The sequence below is a fragment of the Felis catus genome, chromosome B1 (assembly GCF_018350175.1).
Source record: "Felis catus isolate Fca126 chromosome B1, F.catus_Fca126_mat1.0, whole genome shotgun sequence".
Taxonomy (NCBI): Eukaryota; Metazoa; Chordata; class Mammalia; order Carnivora; family Felidae; genus Felis; species Felis catus.
In genome coordinates, this window is record NC_058371.1 from 172,077,042 (window position 1) to 172,103,566 (window position 26,525).

The 26,525-nt window shown below is 38.0% G+C and overlaps 1 protein-coding gene across 2 annotated transcripts in view; it reads left to right on the forward strand.

Annotated features, from left to right (window-relative positions):
• Positions 1–26,525, forward strand: part of SMIM14 (small integral membrane protein 14) — a 79,632-nt gene that overhangs the window by 27,318 nt on the left and 25,789 nt on the right. For both annotated transcript variants that reach the window (XM_003985429.6, XM_023253189.2), the window contains exon 2: positions 9,156–9,265. In XM_003985429.6, coding sequence (XP_003985478.1) covers positions 9,191–9,265 — 75 coding nt within the window. In that variant the 5' untranslated portion in view covers positions 9,156–9,190. The remainder of the gene's footprint in view (positions 1–9,155; positions 9,266–26,525) is intronic.

Sequence of the window (26,525 nt, forward strand, 5' to 3'; positions counted from 1 at the left end):
ACTGAGCCATCTCAGTACCCCTTGGTCCATTTATCTTTTATAGCATTTACAAGTTTGTATTTATAATTTTAAAAATATTTAGGTAATTATCTGTCTTGATATTAGAATGTGAACACTGTTAGGGAAGAACTGTATCAGATTTTGCTCATTTTTATATTTATTTTTTTTTTAAGTTTATTTATTTTGAGAGAGGGGGGGAGTGGCAGAGAGAGAATCCCAAGCAGGCTCCACACTGTCAACGCACAGAGCTTGACATGGGGCTTGAACTCATGAACCATGAAATTACGACCTGAGCCAAAATCAAGAGTCTGACGCTCATCCAACTGAACCACCCAGCCACCCCCCTCATTTTTATATTTCTAATGCCTAATGTAGGTACTAAATGTTTTTTGATTGAATGAAGTTCCCTTTAGTTAATTTATGAATTGTTTCGTTGATCTTAAATCTTAAATATTAGTTGGCCATGGAGCACCTGGGTGGCTCATTCAATTAAGTGTCTGACTTTGGCTCAGGTCATGATCTCATGGTTCGTGAGTTTGAGCCCCATGTCAGGCTCTATGTTGACAGCTCAGAACCTGGAGCCTGCTTCAGATCCTGTGTCTCCGTCTCTCTCTCTCCCTCCCTCTCTATCTCTCAAAAATATACATTAAAAAAAATTCTTTTAAATATTAGTTAGCCATCTTGGCCTCTCACTTGTTACTGTTATTTTTCAAATCTTCCTAGTTATTTCCTTGCTTTTGTCCAGTTACTTCATGCACCCTTCTCCCCCCCGCCTGCCACATTGGTATCATTTTAGATAACATATTTTTTTTTCCTTCAGAGAGCTTTCTTGGTAGGATAGAGGCTGCAAAATTCTCTTTGTTAGTTTGGGCTGTTACAGCAAAATACCAGAGAATGAGTGGCTTAGACAACAAACATTTATTTGTCATAGTTCTGGAGTCTGGTAGGTGCATGATTAAGGTGCAGGCAGATTCAGAGTTTGGTGAGGGCCCTCTTCCTTTTTTTTTTTTTTTTTTTTTTTTGGACTCATCTTAAAAAATTTATTTTTATTTTATTTTTTACTTTATTTTTTTTTTTTTATTTGTGAGAGAGAGAGAGAGCGAGCGAGCGAGCAGGGGAGATGAGTAGAGGGGGGGAGAGAGAGAGAGAGTCCCAAGCAGGCTCCATACTCAGTGAGGAGCCTGATGTGGGGCTTGATTCCATGACCCTGGGATCATGACCTGAGCCAAAATCAAGAGTCTGATGCTCAACCTGCTTAACCACCGAGGCACCCCCTCTTCCTGGTTTATGTGTTCTTCACATGATATACAGAGAGAGATCATTCTCACGTCTCTTCTGTAGAGACACTAAATCCGTTCATAAAGATCCACTCTCATGACCTAATTGCTCCCAAAGGTCTTGTCTCCAAATACCATCAAATTGGCTATTAAGGCCTCAACATATTGTTAAATAACAAAAACTCAATTGAGTAAATTTAAAGATAAAATTAGCTTTATCCAACAATTCATGAATTGGGCAGCATCCTGTTTAGCAAATAGAAAGGAGCTCTGCTGACCTTTAGAAAAAGAAAGGTTCTTAAAGATAGAAAGGGGGTAGAAAAGGAAATTATTAGCAAAGAATGCATTGTTTTAGGCAAGGTCAGCCTCCTAAGGGGAATGGAAGGGTCTATCAGGAAGATTATCTTACTAGTGCTGACTAGGAAATTCTATGTTGACTGGTTAAAAGTTGCATTCCTGGGGGGTCAAAACTTCAGTCAGGTTGTATATTAAGTCTTGGTTTCCTGATACGGAATTTAGCACAAGGGACTCCATTTTGACTTGCTGTCTCCTTTTTAACAATTCACCCCTTTTGATGAGACTCTCAGCTTAACTGAGAGATGTGATCACAATTTAAGACATTAGTTCCACTCTCAGCTCTGAAGTTCTCACCGATTTTCTACGTTTTTTATTTGGGGTATTCATAGGTTGTTACCTTTTTTCTTTTCTGCTTAGTCTCCGTAATAGGCCACAACTTCAGGCTCACAGTTTTGTTTTTTAAAGAATTTATTTTTAAGTAATCTCTACACCCAATGTGACACTTGAACTCATAATCTCGAGAGCAAGAGTCATCCTATCAACTGAGCCAGACAGGCACCCCCCAGGTTAACAGTTTTTAAGTCAGTCATTCTCTTTGTTCCTTTTCTGATATTCTCATCTTAGGGAGATTATTTGCATGGTAGCTAGTAGCTAGGAACATGCATGTATTTTGAGAGAATACAATGTGGCAGAGAGATTATTATGATTATTAGAAAGAAGATAATTTCCCAAAGTTTGGAGTGCACTTCAGAGCTATGATCCCCAAGACCAAAACCAATGAAAATCAAGTAAGTCAAGTCAAAGAAAGACCCTGTTGAAGGAGGTTACCTTTTTTAAATTTTTTTAAAATAATTTTTAAATGTTTTATTTATTTTTGAGAGAGAGAGAGAGAGAGAGAGAGAGAGAACAAGCGGGGGAGGGGCAGAGAGCGGGGGCAGAGGATCTGAAGCAGGCTCTGCACTGACAGCAGAGAGCCAATGTGGGGCTCGAACTCACTATGACCTGAGCTGAAATCAAGAGTTGGACACTCAACCGATTGAGCTACCCAGGCACTCTAAGGAGCTCATCTTTTTAAGCCAAGTGGTTTGCTCAGTGATCTTATGTAACTGAAGTTTCCACTTTCTCAGAAATGTTAATCCAGGTATAGCAGGTAGTAGTGGCCATAGCACGGATACCTCCTTGCTCAGCTAAAAGATGAACAAGGGCTATTCTGTTATCAAAAACAACTGTGGCCAGACAGTCTAAGGGTTTTTGTTGGATAGCTATTGTAGATTTTACAATACTTTCAAGAGTTAAGGAAAAGTTTCTAATCATAGCCTCATTTACATTTACTCCTAACCATGGAAGTAGGGCCCTGCCAAAGATAGTGAATCTTGAATCCTGAAAGCCTCCTAGTAGGTCTTTTCTAACTTGACAATGTAAACTCAGAAGAGTTGACCAAAAGGAGCACACTTTGGTAACCAAAGAGGCCTTGCCTGAATCTGCACCAACTGTCTAAGCATTTATAGGCCCAAGGAGAATGATAACCACTGCAGACAAAGACAAACCCTGTGAGGGCACAAACCATTCCTGTTCGGCAGTATTGTTAATAGATTCATTCACAAGAATTGTGTTTGCTCGTCATAGTCAGGGGTCAGTTAGGTTTTCTCCTAGCCTGAAATAAAAAGTTCTAAATTCCACTGGCCTTAGCAGTGGCCTGGGAGGTGGTAGTATTATCTTTCCAGGCCAGTGCCAGAGTAAAGAAAAGAAAGTGAAGAAGAAAGGGTTTCATGTTTAAAGTATTTAGTATTCATGTTTAGTTAAAGTCTTGATCCAGTGTCTTGGGAGGAAGCATCTTGCTGTTAGCTAATCTTCCTAGTCAATTTGATGTAGAGGTCCCCAGTGTTTGTGCAGGACCAGATGTCAGGTGCAGTTTGTCAGCTTTGAAATGTGTATCTAAGGTTCATGTCCCTATCATCTGGGTAGTGAGAAGGACCTTTCAAGGAGATTTAAGGACAGTCTTTATTCTTTAATGATTCCAAATCAGAAGAGTGGGAGAAAACTGGGAACATTAGCTTGATGTGTCATAGCCAAATATTTGAGGGAACCTGGAATTCAGGATCCAGTCCACTTTTAACTGAAAACACACATCCGACTTTCCTTGAATATGGAGAGGTTTCCCTTATTATTTCTTACAGCTTCATTACACATATTAAAGTTTTTAACCTTTAGAAATCTTAGTTTCTAGTGAAAATAAAAAAGTAAACAGTTGTGAACTGTCATTTGCATTAACATCCTGTGGCTTGGCAGACTTTAAATACTTTTTAGGGGTGTCTGAGTGGTTCAGTCGGTTAAGTTTCTGACTCTTCATTTTGGCTCAGGTGATGATCTCATGGTTGTGAGATCAAACCCAGCATTGGGCTCTGCACTGGGTGCAGAGCCTGCTTGAAATTCTGTTGCTCCTTTGCCCCTTGCCCTTCCCTCACTTGGGCACACATGTGTGTGTGTGTGTGCACGTTCCCTCTCTATAAAAAAATTTTTTTTAAATAAGTACTTTTATAATTTCTAGAAACATGCTTTCCCCAAATATCTTTAGTTCCTCTGTAAAATGAAACCAAAAAATTGATAAACCTATGTTCAGTAATTAGTGTTTCAGTATTTTATCTTATTTGGAAATGATCTGGATATTTAATGAATTTAACTTAAATTATCATCTAACTTAATAAAATTTTAAGGTTTCGGGTTACCAAAAGATTTGGGAGAAACTAAAATTTACCTAAAACTTTTTATTCTATTTAACATCTATTTGATTGTTTTTAACAATTATGTTTAGATTACCCACAAAAGCCATTAGACCTTAGACAAGACCAGCCATTGCCCCAAGATGTTTTTTTAGCTGACAAATTTTGTGAGAGATAAAATGAACTTATTTGACTAGTAAACTCAGGCAGAGTAAAAGTTTGTATTTAGTCTGATAACTCTAAGGACATGTCTGCTTTAAATTAAACCAACACACTTTAACTAGCTTTTATACTGAAAATTGAACTAGATCATGTGAACTTGAAAAACACTTGGGTTCACTTCTATTATATTTCTGAGATTTACAAGTACTTCATAAGCACTTACTTTTTAAAATTTTTTTTGTTTATTTTATTTATTTATTTTGAGAGAGACAGAGACAGCACGAGTGGGGGAAGGGTAGCTAGAGAGGGAGAGAGAGAATCCCAAGCAGGCTCTGTACTGCCAGCACTGAGCCCAATGTGGGGCTTGAACCCACAAAGCTGTGAGATCGTGACCTGAGCTGAAACCGAGTGGGACACTTAACTGACTGAGCCACCCAGGCGCCCCCATAAGCACTTATTTTTAAGCCAGTTAAACAGAGCTGTTTTTTTTTTTTTAATGTTTTTATTTATTTTTGAGAGAGAGAGCTCTAACAGGCGAGGGGCAGAGAGGGAGAGAATCCCAAGCATGTTCTGCATTGTCAGCACAGAGCCTGATGCTGGGTTCAAACCCGCCAGCCATGGGATCATGCCCTAAGCTGAAATTGAGTCCAACCCTTAACCAGCTGAGTCACCCAGGCACCCCTGTGTTTTGTTTTTGTTTTTGTTTTTGTTTTTGTTTTTGTTTTTGTTTTTGTTTTTGTTTTTTAAAGTAAGCTCTACATTGGGGGCTTTGTGCTAACAGTGCAGAACCTGCTTGGGATTCTCTCTTTCCCTCTCCCTCTTCCCTACTTGCCCACATGGTCTCTCTCTCAAAGTAAAATAAAAATAAAAACTGTCTTTAAACAGACAGTTCTTATTTAAAAGTGTATGTACATTTACATCTTTGAAAAAGAATTTTTAATGTTTGTTTTTGAGAGAGATAGAGTATGAGTAGGGGAAGGGCAGAGAGAGAGGGAGACATAAAATCCAAGATAGGCTCCAGGTTCCAAGCTGTCAGCACAGAGCCTGATGCAGGACTTGAGCCCACAGACCTTGAGATTATGACCTGACTGGAAGTCAGATGCTTAACCTACTGAGCCACCCAGGCGCCCCTATATTTACACCTTAAAGGCATGGGAGAAGAATTCAGGTTCCTCTGAGGACTTTGGTAAATAAGAGATAAATATATAGCAGCTAAACAAGGAGGTTTTAGAATTAGTAAAAGGAACAGGTGAACACTGAATTGCCTCTAGAGCTGCATTTCTAATTTTGCTAAGATATGTAAGATGTAGACAATTGCTTTCAATTCCTCAAAGAATGAGGTTGCAACTTGAGTGACATCATAGGTTGATCCACCCATCTAATTACACTTTTTTTTTTTTTAGTAAAGACTTTTACAAAGACTTTATTTTTTTTTTTAATTTTTTTTTCAACGTTTTTATTTATTTTTGGGACAGAGAGAGACAGAGCATGAACGGGGGAGGGGCAGAGAGAGAGGGAGACACAGAATCGGAAACAGGCTCCAGGCTCCGAGCCATCAGCCCAGAGCCTGACGCGGGGCTCGAACTCACGGACCGCGAGATCGTGACCTGGCTGAAGTCGGACGCTTAACCGACTGCGCCACCCAGGAGCCCCTACAAAGACTTTAAAAGATTTTCCCTTTCCTTCTGGGTACCTAATTTTATTTTAGCTTAGGGGAGGAGGCCTAAAAAAAACATTCTTAACAGGCTCTGTATGTCAGCTTTCAGTCTAGCCTATTTCCAGTCACAGAGCTACTTAAAAATTCTTTTAGGTGTCTTGTCAGTTTTCATCTGGGACAAACAGCAAACATTTCTTGCCATATTGAGTAACTCCCCCTTGGATATATGGGAGGGATTCCCAACGAAAGTGCAAAAGGTAACTTATTTTCCTTCCTTTACTGGGTACTACAGACAGATCAGAGAGGGCTGACTCTAATAAGAATGTTCATCCTTAGCCAGCTTCTTCCAGTTTTTCCAGGATCCCATCTGTAGCTCCGTTTTTTACCAGAATTTGGCAAGATTTTTTATTTTTAATGTTAGTTTTTCTTTAGCGATTTAAGAGAATAATGGAGCATTTTGCCAGAAAATCTCTTAGAGTCCCATTTGAGAGGAGCCCTCCTTTGAGGTCAGGTATGGGAATGACTGAAAGGTCATTAACTTGGCAGACTTTTGTTTATGGTCCATAAAGGCAACTCAGAGGAGTACTAGAATGAATATTCAAATAAAGGAGGATAGAGGAAAACAGTAAGAGTTATATCAGTTTTTTTGCTTTTAAGTACTTTTTACATCTTTAATTTTTCACTAGCCTTTTATAACAAATCTTTTAATGAAGCTAGTTTGGAATTTTGAAGCCTTTTGGAGTCTCCTGCATACCAATTAAAATAGTATCCCATTCTGTTTGATTTGGAAGCCCTTGCTTTTAAGGGCACTTGTTAAATGCTCTTATCTAATTGGAACATTTCTCATAATGGCCACTGTAATTCTAGGTTGTAATTCCTCTGACGACTGGTAGCAGTTTGGTAGGACCCTAGCCACAATTAGAATTTAACTCGCCTTTTCTGTGCAGCCATATCTAGTCACAAATGGGGTATAACCCACATTTATGTCTGGCCATATTTTGGGGCTGCCAATCTGATGGTTACCAAGCCAAGTTCTCAGGACACAAAAAATCTTCGCAAAATTTTGCCACTTCTATTAATATTTGTGTCTTCTGGACCATAGTTCTTAGGCATAAAATAAGCACAGGTGCCGGAAGGAAATATGCTTGACTGTTTAGAGTTTAAGGATCCCATAAGCCAAGTTTAGGTTTCTCAGAGCTGAGCTAATACCTAAAAGGGATGTGCCTCTGGGTTGGGAATTGTACAGTATACATCATTGCACAGAAGTTTTCTTGAGTTTGGCAGGTGACCTAGAGTCAGCCTAACCTGTTCTGTGACCAACTTGATGTCAGAGTCTTTGAGTTAGGTAATGAATACACTAACAGCTCTGAAGTATTGTGCCAGTGCCCACCACCAATTTTTGTGGCTTTTTTTTTTAATGTGATTCCTGTTAGTTATAGCCCTTATCTATACAAAATAAGACAAACATGTGCACCCTAACATAGCAGCAGCAACCATAACATGTTACTGTAGACTGGCCAAGAGAAGGCTTTATGTACCATCACTGATTCCTAGCATGGATTAAACCAGCAGACTCCAGTAAAATGGGGACTGTGGATTGGAACTGGGGAAAAGACTAAACCACCAAATCCCAGTAAGTGGAGACTATAGACTAGAACTGGAAGGGTATTCCAAACATTGTGGACTGAGCCAAGAGGTAGGGACTCAGGTTTCAGATGGAACTGGGTGCCAGCTCAAGCTGACCGGACTGGAAAGCCAGTTAGCTTAAGAGCTCAGCAAAGAGTACGGAGCTCAGAACTGACAAGAACTCCGTGATGGCCCTCAGAAATGGCTAGAAAGAAAGTAAACTCAAATATTTCATCGGGTACCACACCTGTGTTTCTCGTTGTCCCCAAAGATGTCAGAAGTCTCCTTTAGTCCTGCTGTCTTCACCAAATTCTTTAAGTAACAAAAATTAAACTGAGTAAATGTAAAGATTTGGCTTTATTCAACAATTCATGAGTTGAGCAGTGTCCCATGTAACAAATAGCAAGGAGCTCCACCAAGCTGTATAAAAGGAAAGGTTTTTAAAGGCAGAAAGGGGGTGGAGAAGGGAAATTATTAGCAAAGAATGCATTGTTTTAGGCAAGGTCACCTTCCTACAGGGAATGGAAGGGGTTTGTGGATGGATTATCTCACTAGTGCTGACTAGTGAGATAATTCCATGTTGACTGGCTAAAGGTTACCATTCTTGACGGGGTAGGGGGAGGTTGAAACTGTGATTAGATAGGTTATTAGGACTTGGCTTGCTGACATGGAGTTTAGCACAAGTGACTCCATTTTGTTGCCTGGTATCTCCTTTTAATTTTTTTTAATTTTTATTTATTTTTATAGAATTTATTGTCAGGTTAGCTAATATACAGTGTGCTCTTGGCTTCAGGAGTAGATTCCTGTGATTCATCACTCACATACAACACCAAGTGCTCATCCCAGCAAGTGCCCTCAATGCCCATCGCTCATTTACCCCATCAACCCTCACTCAGTTTGTTCTCTGTATTTGAGTCTCTTATGGTTTGCCTTCCTCTCTGTTTGTAACTTTTTTTTCCTTCCCTTCCCCGCCATGGTCTTGTGTTAAGTTTCTCAAATCCCAATTATGAGTGAAAACATATGATATCTTCTCTGACTGATTTATTTCACTTCTGCTGTCTCCTTTTTAACAATATGAATTTTAGCAGGGGCACAAACATTTATTCTATAGCAGTACTATAGCTAACAAAGAATTAAATTATTAAGCAGAGTAGGACTCTAGCATCATCTGTTTCACAGGAGGGCCCAGTGTAGAACATCAGAAGACATTCACATTTGTAGGAAATTAGTCTGATGGCAGAACAGGTAGGCGACCATTTGTGTGGATTCATAAATTACATAGTTTATAATAAATATGAACTATCTTTAGTTTAAGAGAACTATTAGTTAAGAGACCTGTTATATTAAGAATTTTTCATAGCTTAAGGGAAAGAATAACTGAACAGTAGTCTTACAACATTTTTTCCTTCCTCCTAGATTTAAACAGTCAAGTTAAATCAAACTGGGAAATCATGGCAGAAGGTGGATTCGATCCCTGTGAATGTGTTTGCTCTCATGAACATGCGATGAGAAGGCTGATTAATCTGGTGAGATGAATGGGATGGTCCTATTCAGAATTGAACTGTATCCCTTCTGTCCTGTTTTTTGGGGGGTGGGGGGTGGGGGGGGGAATGTTGGTTATTGGAGAATTTTCATCTGATGGTCACTAAAATTATTTCATAATTGAAATTCCACAATGGTTTAAGTCATAGTGGTTAAAGTGCTTGCCAGCAATTCTTCTATTAGAGATAAAAACAAAACAAAACAAAAAACAAAAAACAGATTGCTACCTTTTATTTATGGTAGATTTCTTTTGGTGAAATCACCATCACGGGAAGATGACACATTTGTGTGTAGCCTTTTCTGTTCTATATTAACAAATATATAGTCTTCAGCTATATGGAGCTTGTTTACCTGATAAACTGCTATGAAGTCATAGTTCCTATTGTGACATGGTTCAAATCCTACTCCAATAAATGGCATGACAATAAAAATTTCTATATAAAGCATTTCCAAGTCCAAATCAATTATTTGACAGAGGCAGGTTTCTGAACAACATGCCTTAGATAGTCTCATTGAATTGATTGTTGTGAGATTTGAATTTGTAAAGTTTTTAAGACTCTCCTAGTCTTATAATCTTAAATACAGGAGTCTTTATGTATTAAATACGGGACTTTATACTTTTTTTATGTACAAAAGAAGAAATTTGACTATTATCAATAAAGTATATTGTATTATTATTATGTTAGACATAACATTTTGTTGTTCTAGAAAGCTCTTGTAAAGAGGTATATTATCACAGACCAGGTAATAAAGGCAGGAACAAACATTTGCTCAAATATTTGAGTTGTTGGTGGTTAATAAGCAGGTTTTCCGCTGACTCAGTGTCTGTATGTAGTGATCAGGAGTGTGTTTCTTGTGAATGATACTCCTTTTAGAGTCAACATATGCTAGGACTTATGATCCTAAAAAATTTCTTACAGGGAAATCAATAAAATAAGAATTTATAAAATTAATAAGACTTGTGGTTATAGAAATAAAATAGGAATGTTATATCTCTGACAACTTGATGTAAAAATAGATGAGTCTAAGGAGAGAATATTTAAAATATTTTCTCTGATTTATGATGTTAAATAGCTGATAACTTTTATGTCTAAATTTCAGGGTAAGGCAAAAATTTTTTTTCAAATGTGATGCTAGGCACAAAAAATAGACTTGTAATTTAACTGGTAAATTTTCCCAGGAGATCAGTTTTTCTTTTTTTTTTTTTAATTTTTTTTTTTAACGTTTATTTTTGAGACAGAGAGAGAGCATGAACAGGGGAGGGTCAGAGAGAGGGAGACACAGAATCTGAAACAGGCTCCAGGCTCTGAGCTGTCAGCACAGAGCCCGACGCGGGGCTCGAACTCGCGGACTGCGAGATCATGACCTGAGCCGAAGTCGGCCGCTTAACCGACTGAGCCACCCAGGCGCCCCAGGAGATCAGTTTTTAATAAGAGTTACTACCTCTTTTTTTCTTAGTGTCATCTTTTTATTTTTAACATAGTATCTATTATGCTTTTTTCTCTTAGCTCTGCTGCTTTTTTTTTTAGAGATGACTAAAACTAAGCCCTACTCTTTATGATCCCCTGTACATTTTTTTTTTCTCTTCAGTAGATTGTCAGGAATACTCATGTTTAGCTTTGTTTTGTTTTGTTTTTAATGGGCACATTCATACCTGATGGGACATTATTGGTAGCAATCCTAGTGTGAAGTACTTTATGTGAAAATAGGTTTTAGATTTTACAAACCTTTAAAAGTGTACAGTGTACATTTTTTAGTCTATGCTGGATATTTTCACATGATGTAAATTACTGATGGGTGATCCTGGATGGGTGATCTGCTAGTGTATAAATTGCTGATAGCAGTATTGAAGATTCCAGAAGGGAGGAGAAACTCACTTGATTTCAATGAGGAAACTTGCTAATTAGGCTTGATAGACATTTGTTTGATTTGAATTGTGCTTTATGGTTTTTATTTCTTCTTTTATTTAAACTCCAATTCAAGCAGCATTTTGGGGCCATACCTACCTTATCGATATTAAGTACTTTCTAAACTGAAAGAGTATCTTTTGAAACAACGTCTCTAACGTCAGAAATTCAGAAATAATGTCTCTAACTTCAGAAGTTCAGCCATGAGGTCTCTAAGTTCTCTAAATTCAGAAATGTGTAATACTGTTTACTATAGCATTATTTCTAGTAGTGAAAGTTATAAACAACCTAAATGTCTGCCAGTAGTGGTTATATCATGGTTTGCTCATATGATGGAATCTTATACAGAGGTTTAAAAGAATGTCTTTGAAGATTACATCATAACAGAAGGGAAATTCACATGTGAAATGAATAAAGGCAACATCTAGAAATGACATTTAGCATCATCTTGCTTTTCTGTACCCACACACACCGTATATATACATGTGCATGGGAAAAAAAGCCTTGAAGAAAATATGTCAGTGTTAACAGTGTTTATCTCTGGATTGTAGAATATAAGGTGAGAGGGTTTTTTTTTTTTTTTTTTATAGTTTTCTGTATCTTCTATGATATACTCAGGAAAAGGGTTATTTAACAAAAAGAATCTTTTTTTTTTCATTTAAACATTGTCAGCACTCTTTCATACTGTACTAGGCTTTTATACCTCTCATGCTTTCGTTATCTTCTACTCTTACACTTCAGAGGACGTGTTTTTAGTACCTTTATCTTAACTATTCTGTGGAAGTCTAACCCCCCAGTCTATATTTAAAAGCAGTTTATCTGATGGTATAATTTTTCTGTATTAGTTGTAACTACCAGAATTTAGATGTCTGCCTGTTCAGAAAACTCATGGGTATATATTGGTGATGACAGAGCAGAGGTTTATTACCCTCATCTTTCTAAAAGTAGACATTGAACTCATCTTTGCAGTAGAGTAGCATCTCATTAATTTTAGGTTCTAATTTGGAATTTTTGTTACTTTTTACTTCGTATAACCAAATTGGATTTTCTTGTAGGTTAGAGTATTATCAAATTCTGAGAATTTAAGGTGCTAATAGCAAGTAAAAACCTGGGAACACTTAGAGATTTTAATGATTATTTATGGTTAGATTATTAATTGTGTACTGGACTGCAGTTTAGTTTTGCCTATTCTGTGGAAATAGGTGGGCTTTGCCAAGGGATATTTTCAGCTTAGGAGCAGTTAAGATTTTACCATTGTTTCCTTTCCATTTTAATAAAGTTCTGTTCATTCACAATTTAAAACTAAATTCTTTTCCTAATTTAGTAATGATATCAGTTAAGGTTCTTTATTATAGGTTATAGAAGTTCTGACTGAGTTAAGCAGAAAAAGACCTATTAAAAGGATAGTACGTGGCTCACACTAGCACGGACTAGGAGAACCTAGCATGGAAAATGAATACGATCAAAGGGAGGGTAAGTGCCAAAACACGAGGGAGCCAAAGTCGTGCTGCAGAGCTAGGGCAGCCAAGAAGCTGCTTGCTCCTGAATTCTAGACTTTTGTATGTCCAAGTGTTGATGCGGCATCTCCATTTAGATAACTAGTAGACATCTTACACATGATATGTGCATTACCAGACTTCTTTTCTTGCCCCCAGGCTTAAACTTCCTTGTCTCTTCTATTCACTCCATTATTCTGGTTGCTCAGGCAATACCTTTTGTGTCAATTTTTACTCTTTCAGCCTCATAGCTAATGCAGAAACAAATCCTTTTGACTCAACCTTAAAAATATATCTAGAATCCAGACATTTCTCACACTTTCCGTGGAGCATCCTGTTCTAGTCTACATCAGCTTTTGCCTGGATTATTAAATTAGCCTCTTTATGAGTCTCCTTGCTTCCACCCCCTTGCCATGCCCCACTTTCTGCAAGTTTAGTTTTCACTACAGCAGCTTAAGTGATCTATTTTCGATAAAACAGATAATGTTCTCCTTCCCTCAAACTCCTGCATGACACTTAAAGTGAAAAAAAATTTACATAGCCCTACATGATCTGTCCCTTCTCCACCCCACTCTTCCCTTTTGCTCATTTTGTCTAACAGTTCTGGCCTCTTACAGGTCACACACAAATGATCGATAGTGTAAAGACTTTAGACTTTTCTATAGCGAAACTGGAAGGCATTGGCACAAAGACTTTAAGTTCTGAAAGGAAATTATTACAAATCCAGCATTCTGTATTCAACCAAAGTGTCAATCAAATAGGAGAGAATCTTCAAAAATCCTATCTCATGTACCATTACTTAGAAAGGTGCTAAAGAATGAACTATTTTTCACCAAAATGAAGACATAAACCAAGGAGGGAGACTAAGATTTGAGTGTAGAAAGTGAGAGGTCTAGCACATGCAAGAAGCAAAAGTAACTTCCAGGATAATGGTGAATGGAAATCCCAAGGTGATAGCTGTGCGTCAGGTTTGTGGATACAAGACAGCTGGTTTCATTGAGAGGGTGTCACACAGCTCTAGCAGAGACTTTTTCAGGAGGATGAATTGATAGAACACCTAGTGAGTCGAGACATTTTGTGATCTAAAAAGCTGAAAACAAGTTGCCAAAAGTCCTAGAAAACCAAGTAAATGGGGGGAAAAAAGAACATTTAACTTTAAGGAAATACAGAAAATAGTACAGAAAAGAAAAAGTAATTATAATTTACTACATGGTTCAAATGTGAAGAGCATTTACATAGTCATAATAATGTTAACACTATTGAGCTAAACCAATTTATGATTTAATTACTAGCAGATGGGAAGAATGTACATGTGTGTTGGGCTCAGAAAAGAGAGAACTAGTTCTTCTTATTCTATACTGGTGAATCAATGGGTATTGCTTAAAACTGAAAAATCAAGAAGTAGCAATAATGCATATTTATAAAGACATGGAGGTAAATACTAAAATAATCAGCTAAAAGGTGAAAGTCGTTCCTCTATGGGAGGAGAAATAGGTATGCAGAAATGAGGAACTGCTTTTTTTCGGAACAGACTGGCAAAAGTGTTTATTTAACTTTGAATTGTATACATGAATAACTAATAAAAATTAAAACAACAAAAAGCAAAAACTTTCCAGTTAGGAGTAAAAAGACAAGCTGTGAGTCTATTGGGTAGCTGGATATGTTGTGTATCTTTTTCCTCCATGGAATGTAAGGTGACTGGTTGAGGCCTTTGCTACCGGCTAAAACCAGGTTACTGCTTTCTAAGAAAAGTAGAAAATATTCATGGGGAGGGCTTCTAGTTGGATGTTAAGGATCAAGAGAGAAGCCAGAGTAACCCCAGACCTTTAGTGGATATAAAAGAGGAAATGGTTCAGAAATGAAATGTGCTATATATAAAGCCTTAGAATGAAGCTTTCCCTACTTTGAGCATTAAGAGGTTCTCTAGCCTGCCTGCATCCTTCCTTGGTAAGGAAAGCTGTTTGTATATGCTGTCACCATCCTGATCCTTTAATAACTATAAAGAGGAAAACAAGAAAGCAGTTGAAGAAAATAAGAGGACCACAGTGTGGTTGGGCATAGCTAGCTACATTCAAAGACAAGATGAAATAATTAGATGTGTCTAATATGAAAAATCATTGTGCACGTTATGGCTATAAGTGCAGCTTCATATAAGTATGTTGTCCTGGTCTTAAATATCACCAGCAACATGATTTTCTGAAATGGTGAACAATTCTTTGTAAAGTTGTAAACAAAACTAAGTATAATATTCCTTTGATTTAAATGCTGAATTCCAGTTAAATTCCTTGGTAATTTAGTGTCAGCTAACCAAAAAATATCTTGCTGTTATTTTTTTAATGGACTTAGATTAAAGGCTCAGATTTTTCACTTATGTGAATAGGTGGCAGGACATTTGAAAGTCATGTGGGATGTAAGCCAGTCACAACAATCGAAGATCTGCCTCTCAGATATCCACGATGCCCTGGTACTGACACATTGGAAAACATATGATGGGGGGAGAAGTAGAGTTTAAAAAAAAAAAAAGGAGGGGAGCCTGGGTGGCTCAGATGGTTAAGGGGCCTACTCTGGACTTCAGCTCAGGTCATGATCTCACAGGTTCGTGGGTTCGAGTTCTGTGTCGGGCTCTACTCTGACAGCGTGGAGCCTCCTTGATATTCCTTCTCATTCCCTCTCTCTCTGCCCTTCCCCCACTCGTGTGCATGCACTCTCTCAAAATAAATAAACATTAAAAAAAAAAGAGGAAACCCAAATAACTTATGAAGGTAGGCAAGAAGAAAGAAGCGTAGTTCATAGAAAGCACAAGTAAAATGTTATGTGTGAGTGGGTTCTCATCCCCTGTTAAAAGAGTTAGATCGGAGTCTTGAAATGCTGTTTACAAGGAAGACAGTTACTAGGGTGTCTGTGTGGCTCAGTCAGTTGAGTGTCTGACTCTTGATTTTGGCTCAGGTCATGATCCTAGGATCATTGGATTGAGCCCCAAATTGGGCTCCACACTCAGCATGGAGGCTCCTTGAGATTCTTTCTTGCTCTCTCTCTTTCCCTCCCTCCCTCCATTTGCCCCTCTCTCCCTCCACCCAGTCTCTCTCTCTCTCTCTCTCAAAAAAAAGAAAAAAAAAAAAATATATATATATATATAGTAGGTATATGATAAAGGAGTAAGGAAAAGCTATCTCAAAAGAATGCAGTACTCTTAACCTTAGACACAATATAATTCAAAGCCAAAACAATTAAGTGGAACATGGAAATATTATCGACAAAAGATAGAATTCATCAAAAAAATATGGACCTTTATGTCTTGAACAACGGAGAACACAAAAACTATTATAAATACAAGAAGAAACATTCTTTAGAAGTATCTGAGAAAAGATAGTGAAAACCATAGAGATGCCTTTGTGGGGTTGGAGTGTGAGAACATGTGGGGGATGTGTGTGTGTGTGTAGGTCAGTATATGTTTGTAAATACATAGGAATGGTTTCCAAGGGGTATACTGGAGCTCATAATAATGGTTATATTGAGGAGTTTCAAGTTAGTCTAGGTACTAGTTTAAGCCCATGATGTAAGTTTTCCTTTTACAAATGAGGAAACTGAGGTACAGAGAAGTTAAGTCACTCTTTCCAGGTGTCAGAGCTGAACAGAGAGTGGCAGAGGCACATTCAACTCTGGCAGTTTAGCTCTAGGCCCTGTGCTGTTTCTTTTGTTTTCTTTTTTTAATAAAATTTTTAAGTTTATTTATTTTGAGAAAGAGAGGGTGCAAGCAGGGGAGGAGCAGAGAGGGGAGAGAGAGAGAGAGAGAGAGAGAGAGAGAGAGAGTGACTGACTCCCAAGCAGGTCTTGCACTGCCGGTGCGGAGCCCAATGTGGGGCTTGAACCCACTAACTGTGAGATTATGACCTGAGCGGAAACCAAGAGTCAGTCATTGACCAACTGAGCCACTCAGGTGCCCTTGCCTTGTACTGTTTCTTTAGTGCCCTGTTCTGTTCTGCTGCTGCCAGTTGGTCTCCTTCAAGCACCTTTAAAAACACTATATTTGTGATCAAGGGAACATTAGGAGGATAGAAGAAAGCAATGAAGGAGAGACTCTTCACTGTATTTGTACAGTTTAAAACTGTGAATGTACTACCTAATCAAATAACCTTAAAAATAAAACTCAGAAGGCACCTGGCTGGCTCAGTTAGTTAAGCGTCCGACTTTGGCTCAGTTCATGATATTGCAGTTCATGAGTTCGAGCCCCTCATTGGGCTTTGTGCTGACAGCTCAGAACCTGAAGCCTGCTTTGGATTCTGTGTCTCCCTCTCTCTCTGCCCCTCCCCCGCTCATGCTCTGCCTCTCTCTGTCTCAAAGTTAAATAAACATTAAAAAAAATTTAAAGAAAAAAACCTCTGCATACAACTCTTGATCTTGGGGTTGTGAGTTCAAGCCCCTCGTTGGGTACAGAGATTACTTAAGTAAAACTTTAAAAAGATAAAACTTTGTAAGCTACTTCAAAGGCGTTAGAAGCAGTAAAATTATACACAATATGTAGTACAGACTTTTTTCACTGAAGAATAAAATTTTTGAGTATACTATTATATGATTTGAAAAGAAAAGATATTATGTTTAGCTTTCCCATAATTCTTTTTAAAAAATGTTTATTTATTTTGAGAGAGAGAGAGAGAGCACACGCGAGCAGGTGGAGAAGGGGCGGAGAGGGAGAGAATCCCAAGCAGGCTGGTACTGTCAGCACAGAGCCCCACGTGGGGCTTGATCTCATGAATTGTGAGATCATGACCTGAGCCAAAATCAAGAGTGGGACGCTGAACCAAATGAGCCACCCAGGTGCCCCTAGCTCTTCAGTAATCCTAATAAGACTTTCTTTTGTTCTTAATTCTTTGATTTCTAAATTAGTAGATTTTTTTCTCATCAGCATATAAAAAATATATAAAAATAGAAAAAACTTGTATGTCTCCTAAGGCAAAATGGCTACAACAACAATTCAGTGCTTTTTTTACTATTGCCTCATCAGTGCTTATGTAAATTTTGATTGTTTAACTCTTAGGCTGTACCAGTATAAAGAATATAAATCTGATTTTCATTCATTTTATTGTCTATCTATAGTGTGGACTTTAAAAGCAAATGATTATATCTCCGGTTGTATTATAGGAGTGTTTTAAATAATACATTATAAGCTGCATTTACGTTTAAGGTTGGTAAGACTGCAGTACAAAGAGTGCCCATTTTGGGGTGCTCATGACAAAGCTTTGCTTATTCACTTGGCAGGTGTGCTTCTGGTGACTTAATTACATCATTGAGTTACACACAGGTTCATAACACAGTTGTACTTTGCTAAGTGTGTTTATGTCTCTATTTGTCTCCACAATGTTCAGAAACATTAATAAAAGGCATTTTCTGACATTACAATCTATTTCTTTCATAATTAATGCTTTACTCATTAAATACTGGTTGGTAAGACTTCTTTTAAGTGGATAAAAATATATATACAGTGAGTTTCTTTCATTTAAAATCAGTTCTTTTCATCAAGTTATGCTATACGTTGCATTACTTGATTTACTATGGAAACATGCTTAGTGATAAGTATGGATTTTTCTTGATATGGTAGAATACTACTACATGTGTAGAAAGATGCCAGCACAAAATTGTAATGTCATTATAAATCAGTCATTTTTTAAAGTTGTGTGGTATTTTTTTGTGTGTGCCCTTGTGGAGTTAGTATTCTTTAAAAAAAAAAAAGGCATTTCCTTACAACAACTGTATTTAGTTGTGGTTTTTGTTTTTTTTTTTAATGATTAATATTTCCTTACAACAATAAAAACAGCCTGCAGGGGGCTTTTTCCATCCCCATTGAAGCCATTTGTAGAATTATTCTGGTTTCACCCTCTTCTGCTCCCTTGATACCTCCTTCTTTCTCTGTTCTCCTTGACTGGCTGTCTCTTGGCATAAAATTTCTTCTATTAATGATAGGAGTTCCAGAAAGAGAGAACAGATAGATTTAGTAATGTGAACTTGGATCATGTTTTGTGTTTTTCCTGCTCTCTGTTGTAACCTAAGATTTGAAATAAGATAATCCCTTGTTTGGTTTGTTGAGCTCTGTATTTCACATCTAAACAGTGTAACTGAAACCTCTAAAATTTTAATTTACTTAAAGTTGTATTTGTATTAGAGTATTGTAAGCATGTGATCTGGGAGATCTTTGGTCAGAGTCCTCATTATAGGCCTGAAGGCCCTGTAAATTGTGGCTAATGTTCACTGTACTTAAATAAGTTACATTAAGATTGATTGGTTTTTTTCCTGGAAGAAAAATGTGTGTGCCTGAAAAATTTCTTGAGAAACCTGTCTACCTAGCAAATATATCTACTACTAGTATCTTTTTCTATTTATTTAAAAATTTTAATGTTTATTTATTTATTTTTGAGAGAGCATGCATAAGTGTGAAAGAGGGGCAGAGAGAGAGCGGGAGAGAGAATCCAAGTAGGCTCCGCACTGTCAGCTCAACATGGGACTTGATCTCATGAGTCATGAGATAATGACCCAAGCCAAAATCAAGAGTATGACGCTTAACCAACTGAGCCACCCAGGCGCCTCTATTTATTTTAATTTTAATTTTAATTTTTGTAAAACACTTATTGAAATAATACATGAATATATTCTTTCAAAAAATAATCAGACATTTAAAAAAAAGTAAAAGTAGGGAAGTATATATCCCCAATTTAATAATAGTATTTAGCATCTTCCATGTGGTACAAAGCCTTTTTTAATCATCTGATTAACTTCTGGGTTTTATTTTAGTTAATAAAGGAAATTTTAGTCAATTTCTTACTTTCAAATCTTAATATTTTTTATCAATATCATCCAGGCACTGGAAGACTAGTTAGTCCTTCTGTGGTTAGAGGTATAATTCAGTTTACCAATTAGGAAATGAGGTTATATGGGAGTGCCTGGGTGACTCAGTTGGCTAAGCATCCGACTTCAGCTCAGGTCATGATCTCATGGTCTGTGGGTTCAAGTCCCAGGTCGGGTTCTGTGCTGACAGCTCGGAGCCTGGAGCCTGCTTTGGATCCTGCCTCTCCCTTTCTCTCTGCCCCTCTCCCCTGCTTGCATTCTGTCTCTCAAAATGAATAAATGTTGAAAATAATAACAAAAAAAAAGATAAAATAATGGTTGCATGTCCTTATGGCACACAATTCAAGCAGTATACTGTCAAAAGAGAAAATAAAAATCTCCCTATATTTTCCAATGCTTCATTGCTTCTTTATTGAATGTAAGCTGTTAACATTTGTTTTATATTATTCCATTTGTATGACCGCATAACAAATTACTCAAAAATTTAGTGGTATAAAACCTTTTATTAAGATGACAAACTCTGTGTCTGGAGTTCATACAGAGCATAGTGGAGATGACGTGTGTTGCACAATGTCTGGGTTCTTAGCTGTAAGACTCAGAGGCTGGGAGCAGGAAGCATCTGGAGGCTCACTCACTCACTGTCTGGCAGCTGATACTGGTAGACTGAAACCCTACCTAGTACTCCCAGTCTACATATGACCTTTTCATATGGATGCTTGGCTTCCTCACAATGTGGTGGCTTGCTTCCAAGGTTAAGTATCCATCTCAAGGGAGGATAGGGAAGGGGGAGAACCAGCCAGCAGCTGGATACTTTTTTTTTTTTTTTTAATTTCCTTAAGTAATCTCTACACCCAACATGGGTCTCTAACTCAACAACCCCAAGATCAAGAGTCACATGCTCTACTGCCTGAGCCAGCCAGGCACCCCAGCAGCTGGATACTTTTTATGACCTGGCCTAAGAAATTGCATACAGCCCTTTGATTATAGCAATCACAAGCCTGCTTAGGTTCAAGAGGAGAGGAAATATATTCCATCCTTTTTTTTTTTTCAATTGAGGTGTATTTGACATTATATTAATTTCAGGTATACAACAAAATGATTTGATACTTACATATTACTAAATGATCACCACAGTAAGTCTAGTTAACATCCAACATCATACATAGTTACAAAGAAATTTTTCATCTTGTGATGAGGAATTTTAGGATCTACCCTCTTAGCAACTTTCAAATCTGCAATATAGTGTTGTTAACTATAGTCACCATGTTTTACATTACATCCCCATGGCTTACTTTATAACTAGAATTTTGTACCTTTTGACCTCCTTCACCCATTTTGCCCATCCTCTACCACCCATCTTTGGTAACCACCTATCTATTCTCTGTATTTATTAGCTTGGTTTGTTGTTTTAAATTAAATGTATAAGGCAGATTATTGTCTTTCTCTGACTTACTTCACTTAGCTTATGTCCTCAAGGTCCATCTGGATTGCCACAAATGGCAAGATTTCATTCTTTTTATGTCTCTGTGTACACACACACACACACACACACACACACACACACACACACCATCATCTTTATCCATTCATCCATCAGTGGACACTTAGGTTGTTCTCATATCTTGGCTACTGAAAATAATGCTGCAGTGCACATGGATGTGCATATATCTTTTCAAATTAGTGTTTTCATTTTCTTCAGGTAAATACCCAAAAGTGGAATTGCTGGATCATGTACTGGTAATTCTGGTCTTAATTTTTTTTTTTTTTTTTTTGAGAAACCTTATACTTTTTTCCATAGTGGCTGCACCAATTTACATTCCCACCAATAGTGCACAAGGGTTTCCTTTTCTCCACATCTTCACTAATGCTTGTTATTTCTTGTCTTGTGCTGCTGTTTATAAGCCACCCTGTCTGTAGTATTGTTTTAGAAAAGTAAACTGAGACGTTTGTGTTTCTTTCTTATTTTATTTTTTAATTAAAAAAATTTTTAATGTTTATTTATTTTTGAGAAAGAGAGAGTGCACAAGTGGGACAGGGTTAGAGAAAGGGAGACCTAGAATCAGAAGCAGTCTCCAGGCTCTGAGCTGTCAGCACCAAGTCAGATGTAGGGCTCAAACCCACGAACCCATGAGATCATGACCTGAGCTGAAATCAGACATTTAACTGATTGAGCCACCCAGGTGCCTCTCTTTTCTTTCTTAATAAATGTTTATTCATTTTTGAGAGAGAGAATGTGAGCAGGGGAGGGGCAGAGAGAGGGGGACAGAGGATCTGACGCAGGCTCTGTGTTGACATCGGTGAGCCCAAGGCAGAGGGCTCAAACATACCAACCATGAGATCCTGGCCTTAGCTGAAGTTGATGCTCAACCAGCTGAGCCACCCAGGCACCCTTATATTGTTATTTTATGTGTTAGGCTCCCTACTACATCTTTGGATCCATAATATATACTTGCTGTTTTATGACTTTATTTCCCAAGCCGCATATTGGAACACCTGACCTAACACTGATGATTTGTGAGAATACTTTAAAATGGGAACACCTGTTTTTTTTTTCATCCTCTTTTTTCAATATCTTGCTCTCAAACTGGCAAGGAGTTTAGTTGTTGCAAATAATATACATATAATTCCTCTGAGCAGTTTAGGGAAAAAAATAGTCTCTTAAAATCTGAAAACCTTAGTTTGACAAAATGCACATGAAAATTACTCCTGGGATGCCTGGTTCTCTCAGTCGGTTAAGTGTCTGACTCTTGGTTTTGGCTCAGGTCATGATCTCATGATTCTTGAGTTCGAGCCCCACATCCAGCTCTTTGCTGATAGTGGGGAGCCTGCTTGAGATTCTCTCTCTCCCTCTCTTTCTGCCCCTTCCTTATGCTCTATCTCTCTCAAAATAAATAAACTTTAACAAAAAATCACTCCTTAAATATTTGTCAAAGAAATGAATATTTTTCTCTATTTTTGTTTTGAGGAAAGCCACAGGAATCTCACTGCTCAGAGACTTTCAAGCAAACCTTACGACCATGAGCTGTGTTAGAGGACATTGACCCAACTGTTTAGTCATTACTTTGAAAGTACTTTTTGTTGTTGGTTTTAGAATTTCACTTAAAAAAAATAATAGTGATAAATTTGAGCATGCTTATTTACACAGTCAGCCCTGTTTAATATTAAAATGACTTTTTCCCACTTTCCTGCAAATTGCTGTGATCTAAAAACGTTATCCTGTAGACCATGAACTGGGATTTTTATATACATGTTTAATTTTTTGTATGTTTAATTATATCATTTAATCCTCATGATGCCTTAAAGTTCATAATGTTAAGCAGTTAGTTAGGCATGAACAAGGTGGGATAAAGCAGATGCTGGCCATACACTCTGAGCCACCCCACCCAGGGTTAACAGCCACACCTTCAGAGCCACTCCAGGGCTAACAGAACAAGAAAGGCCTAGCCACAGAGCTGGCTCAAAAGCCACAAGGGAACTTCCAAGAGCTGAGGATGAACACAAAAGGTGCAAGCTGCCTTAAGATCACAGCAAAAACTCATTAGAAACTCATAAATAGACAATACATGAATAAATAACAGAATGCATCATGGCTGCGTGCATGCACAGAAGCCAAAATGTTATGTAACCATCAGCTGTCAATCAAAGCCAAAATTACATATAGAAAAGCAAACTTAAAAGGATGCAGTTAGAAAGTCTTGGGGCCATTGCCACTCTTGCTCTGGCAGTGGCCCACTTTCTCTCTTGAAAATATAGTATACTTATCTACTCAGTAAACTCTGTCTCCCCATTCTGGTCTTGGGTCTCCAACTCTGGGTGCATCTGGGACAAGATGCACCTTGGTATCTGGTCAACCGAGTGACCCAATAACATTAATAGGTCATATATATGTCTTTTATAGTTTGAAACTTTATGGAAAGTAACAGATAAAGAATTTGAACCCATATACCTCTGATTTTAAAGCTTCTCTTTTTAACCACTGTTCTGTTTACCAGTACACAGGCAGCTACTGTCCATGGGAAAGAACATGACTTCCAATATATGTGAGGTTCTTGAGCAGACATAAAAAAAATAGCAATAAGTTCTAGTTCAGGTATTGTCTTAACTTGCGTGGCTAAAGCAAAATACCACGGATAGGTGGCTTAAACATCAAACATTTATTTCTCCCAATTCTGGAGTCTGGAAAGTCCAAGATCAAGTACAGGTAGACTTGGTGTCTGGTGATGGTTTTCTACTTGGTTTACGGACAGCTGCCTTCTTGCTGTATCTTCAACATGGTACAGAGGGAATAAGGACTCTAGTCTCTTCTTAATATAAAGGCACTAATCCCATCGTGGGGGCTTTCCCCTTATGACCTCATTTAAATCTATTTACCTCCCAAAGGCCCCGCTTCCAAAAACCATCACACTGGGGATTTAGGGCTTCAACAAGTGAAGTTGGGACACATTCAGTCTATAGTAGGTACATTTTGGTAACTCCAGAGAGAGACTTTCTTTTCTTTATAATTCTTTTCAGTGAATTTCTCCAAAGTAAGTTTTCTCAAAAAGATCCATTTATCTGCTTTTGTCATTAGAATTGTCTCTTTGAGAAGATGTGGTATAGTATTACTTGGCAATCAAAAAGAATGAAATCTTGCCATTTGCAACTATGTGAATGGAACTGGAGGGTATTATGCTAAGCGAAATTAGAAAGACAAAAATCATATGACTTCACTCATATGAGGACTTTAAGAGACAAAATAGATGAACATAAGGGAAGGGAAACAAAAATAATATAAAAACAGGGAGGGGGACAAAACAGAAGAGACTCATAAATATGGAGAAGAAACTGAGGGTTACTGGAGGGCAGATGGGCTAAATGGGTAAGGGGCACTAAGGAATCTACTCCTGAAATCATTGTTGCACTGTCTGCTAATTTGGATGTAAATTTTTTTTTAATTTTTAAAAAAGGGGGATTAAAAAAAAAAAAAAGAATTGTCTCTTTGATCTACGTTTTTCCCAGAGACCTCTGACAGCCAAGGGTTTCTGTTAGGCTTCCTGGGTGTCATAACAGACTATTTTATATTCATCAGTTTCCCTAATGTGAAATCTCTTGGCCAGGTCTCTTTTATTCTTTCAGTCTTTTTAAATCTGTGTTTTCTGCCTTTTTCCCTAATGAGTAAACACATTTATTATACTCATGTTATGCTGTCTCTGTGATTTTGAAGCAGGCTAACTTCAAAAACTTTCCATGACCATCCTGGTTAGATGGAGAGATTTAAATCTACTTTTAGTTATTTTCTGGGATCCCAGGATCAGTGTTAACATGAAATTTACCTGGACAACAATTGTTGGCTATAGATAGTCCACATGTGGTTCTTCCCCTTGCCTCCACTGTAATACAGAAAATATTTGAAGTTTATGACTCCATCCTGTAGATCCTGTCATTTGTTTCCTTCACATATTATCCTTGGTTTTCTTCTAATTATATTTGTTTTCGCAAATAGTTTCCTATTGGAATAGCCAAAATTAGCATCAATGGTACCACTGTATTCTCCAAATAAGTCAAGAGAAAACTAAGATGTAAATTAGGCCTTTGTTTAAACAGTTCCATCAAAACAGTGAGATTCTCTTGTATTTAAATGCATGGCTTTTTTAAAGTGTGTATTTATTTATTTTGAGGAAGGAAGAGAAAGAAAGTGTGTGCCTGTACATGAACACGGAAGGCGCAGAGAAGAGAGGAGAGAGAGAATCCCAAATAGGCTGCATGCTGTCAGCATGGAGCCCGACTTGGGTCTTGATCTCACCACTGTGAGATCATGACTTGATCCGAAACCAAGAGCCAGATGCTTAACCACCTGGGGCCACCCAGGTGCCCTTAAATAGTGGTTTTTTAATTCTTTAAAGACTGTAATTTACTCATCATAGGTGTTTGAATCTGAATACTGAAAATATATTCCAAAACACTGGTTTGGAAAAAACACGTAGTCCTGATCATGATACTTTGGCACCTCATTATTCAGAGCCTGCAGCATTGCCTGTTTGTGAACGTGAAGAATGTAGCCAGGAACTCAAAGAAGACCTGCCAGAAGAGCAGAGTCCAACCACAGCTCTTGGTGGAATGTCCCAAATATTCACTGCAGCTTGGACTAGAGTTGAAGTGCTGCACTCAGCCAGGCTTCCAGTGAATAAATTCTTCTCATTCTTGGTTGGGGGGAGTGGAGGGGGGGGGCAGTGCATGCACATGCCCGTAGGCACTCAGTTTTAATTTTCTTAAAGCTGAAAGAGCTCCTGTCTGCTTAGCATGAGCCAAAGGATTTATCGTTTCCTGTTGAAAATCATTTGACTCCCACTCTTCTGGCTGCCCTTACCTAGAAAAAACCACTTATTATGAACCAACACAGCTTCCACATTAAACTGACATAATTTCTCTTTTTACCAATTATATGTGAATTAGTTAATTTTCTAGAAACTTATATAGCAGGACAAATTGTACATTACCATTTTTTATCATAGTCCCAAAGGGAAGCCTACTCTTTCTTCCCCTGGCACTTAAAGGAAGAGCTCTCTCTCTTTCTCTTCTTAATGTGTGTTTATTTTTGAGAGAGAGAAAGAGAGCATGAGTGGGAAAGGAGCAGGAAGAGAGGGAGGCACAGAATCTGAAGCAGGCTCCAGATGTCAGCACAAAGCCCTACGTGGGGCTTGAACCCATGAGCCATAAGATCATGACCTGAGCTGAAGTCGGATGCTTAACTGACTGACCCACCCTGGTGCCCCTCCCTCTCTCTCTCTCTCTCTCTCTCTCTCCCTCTCTCCCTCTCGCTCTCCCTCTCCCTCTCCCTCTCCCTCTCCCTCTCCCTCTCCCTCTCCCTCTCCCTCTCCCTCTCCCTCTCCCTCTCTCTCTCTCTCTTTAAAGTGATCTCTGTGCCCAAGGTGGGGTTCTAACTCAGGATCAAGAGACACATGCTCATCAATTAAGCCAGCCAGGTATCCCAAGAGAGATCTCTTTCAGTGTAGAAGGAAAACATT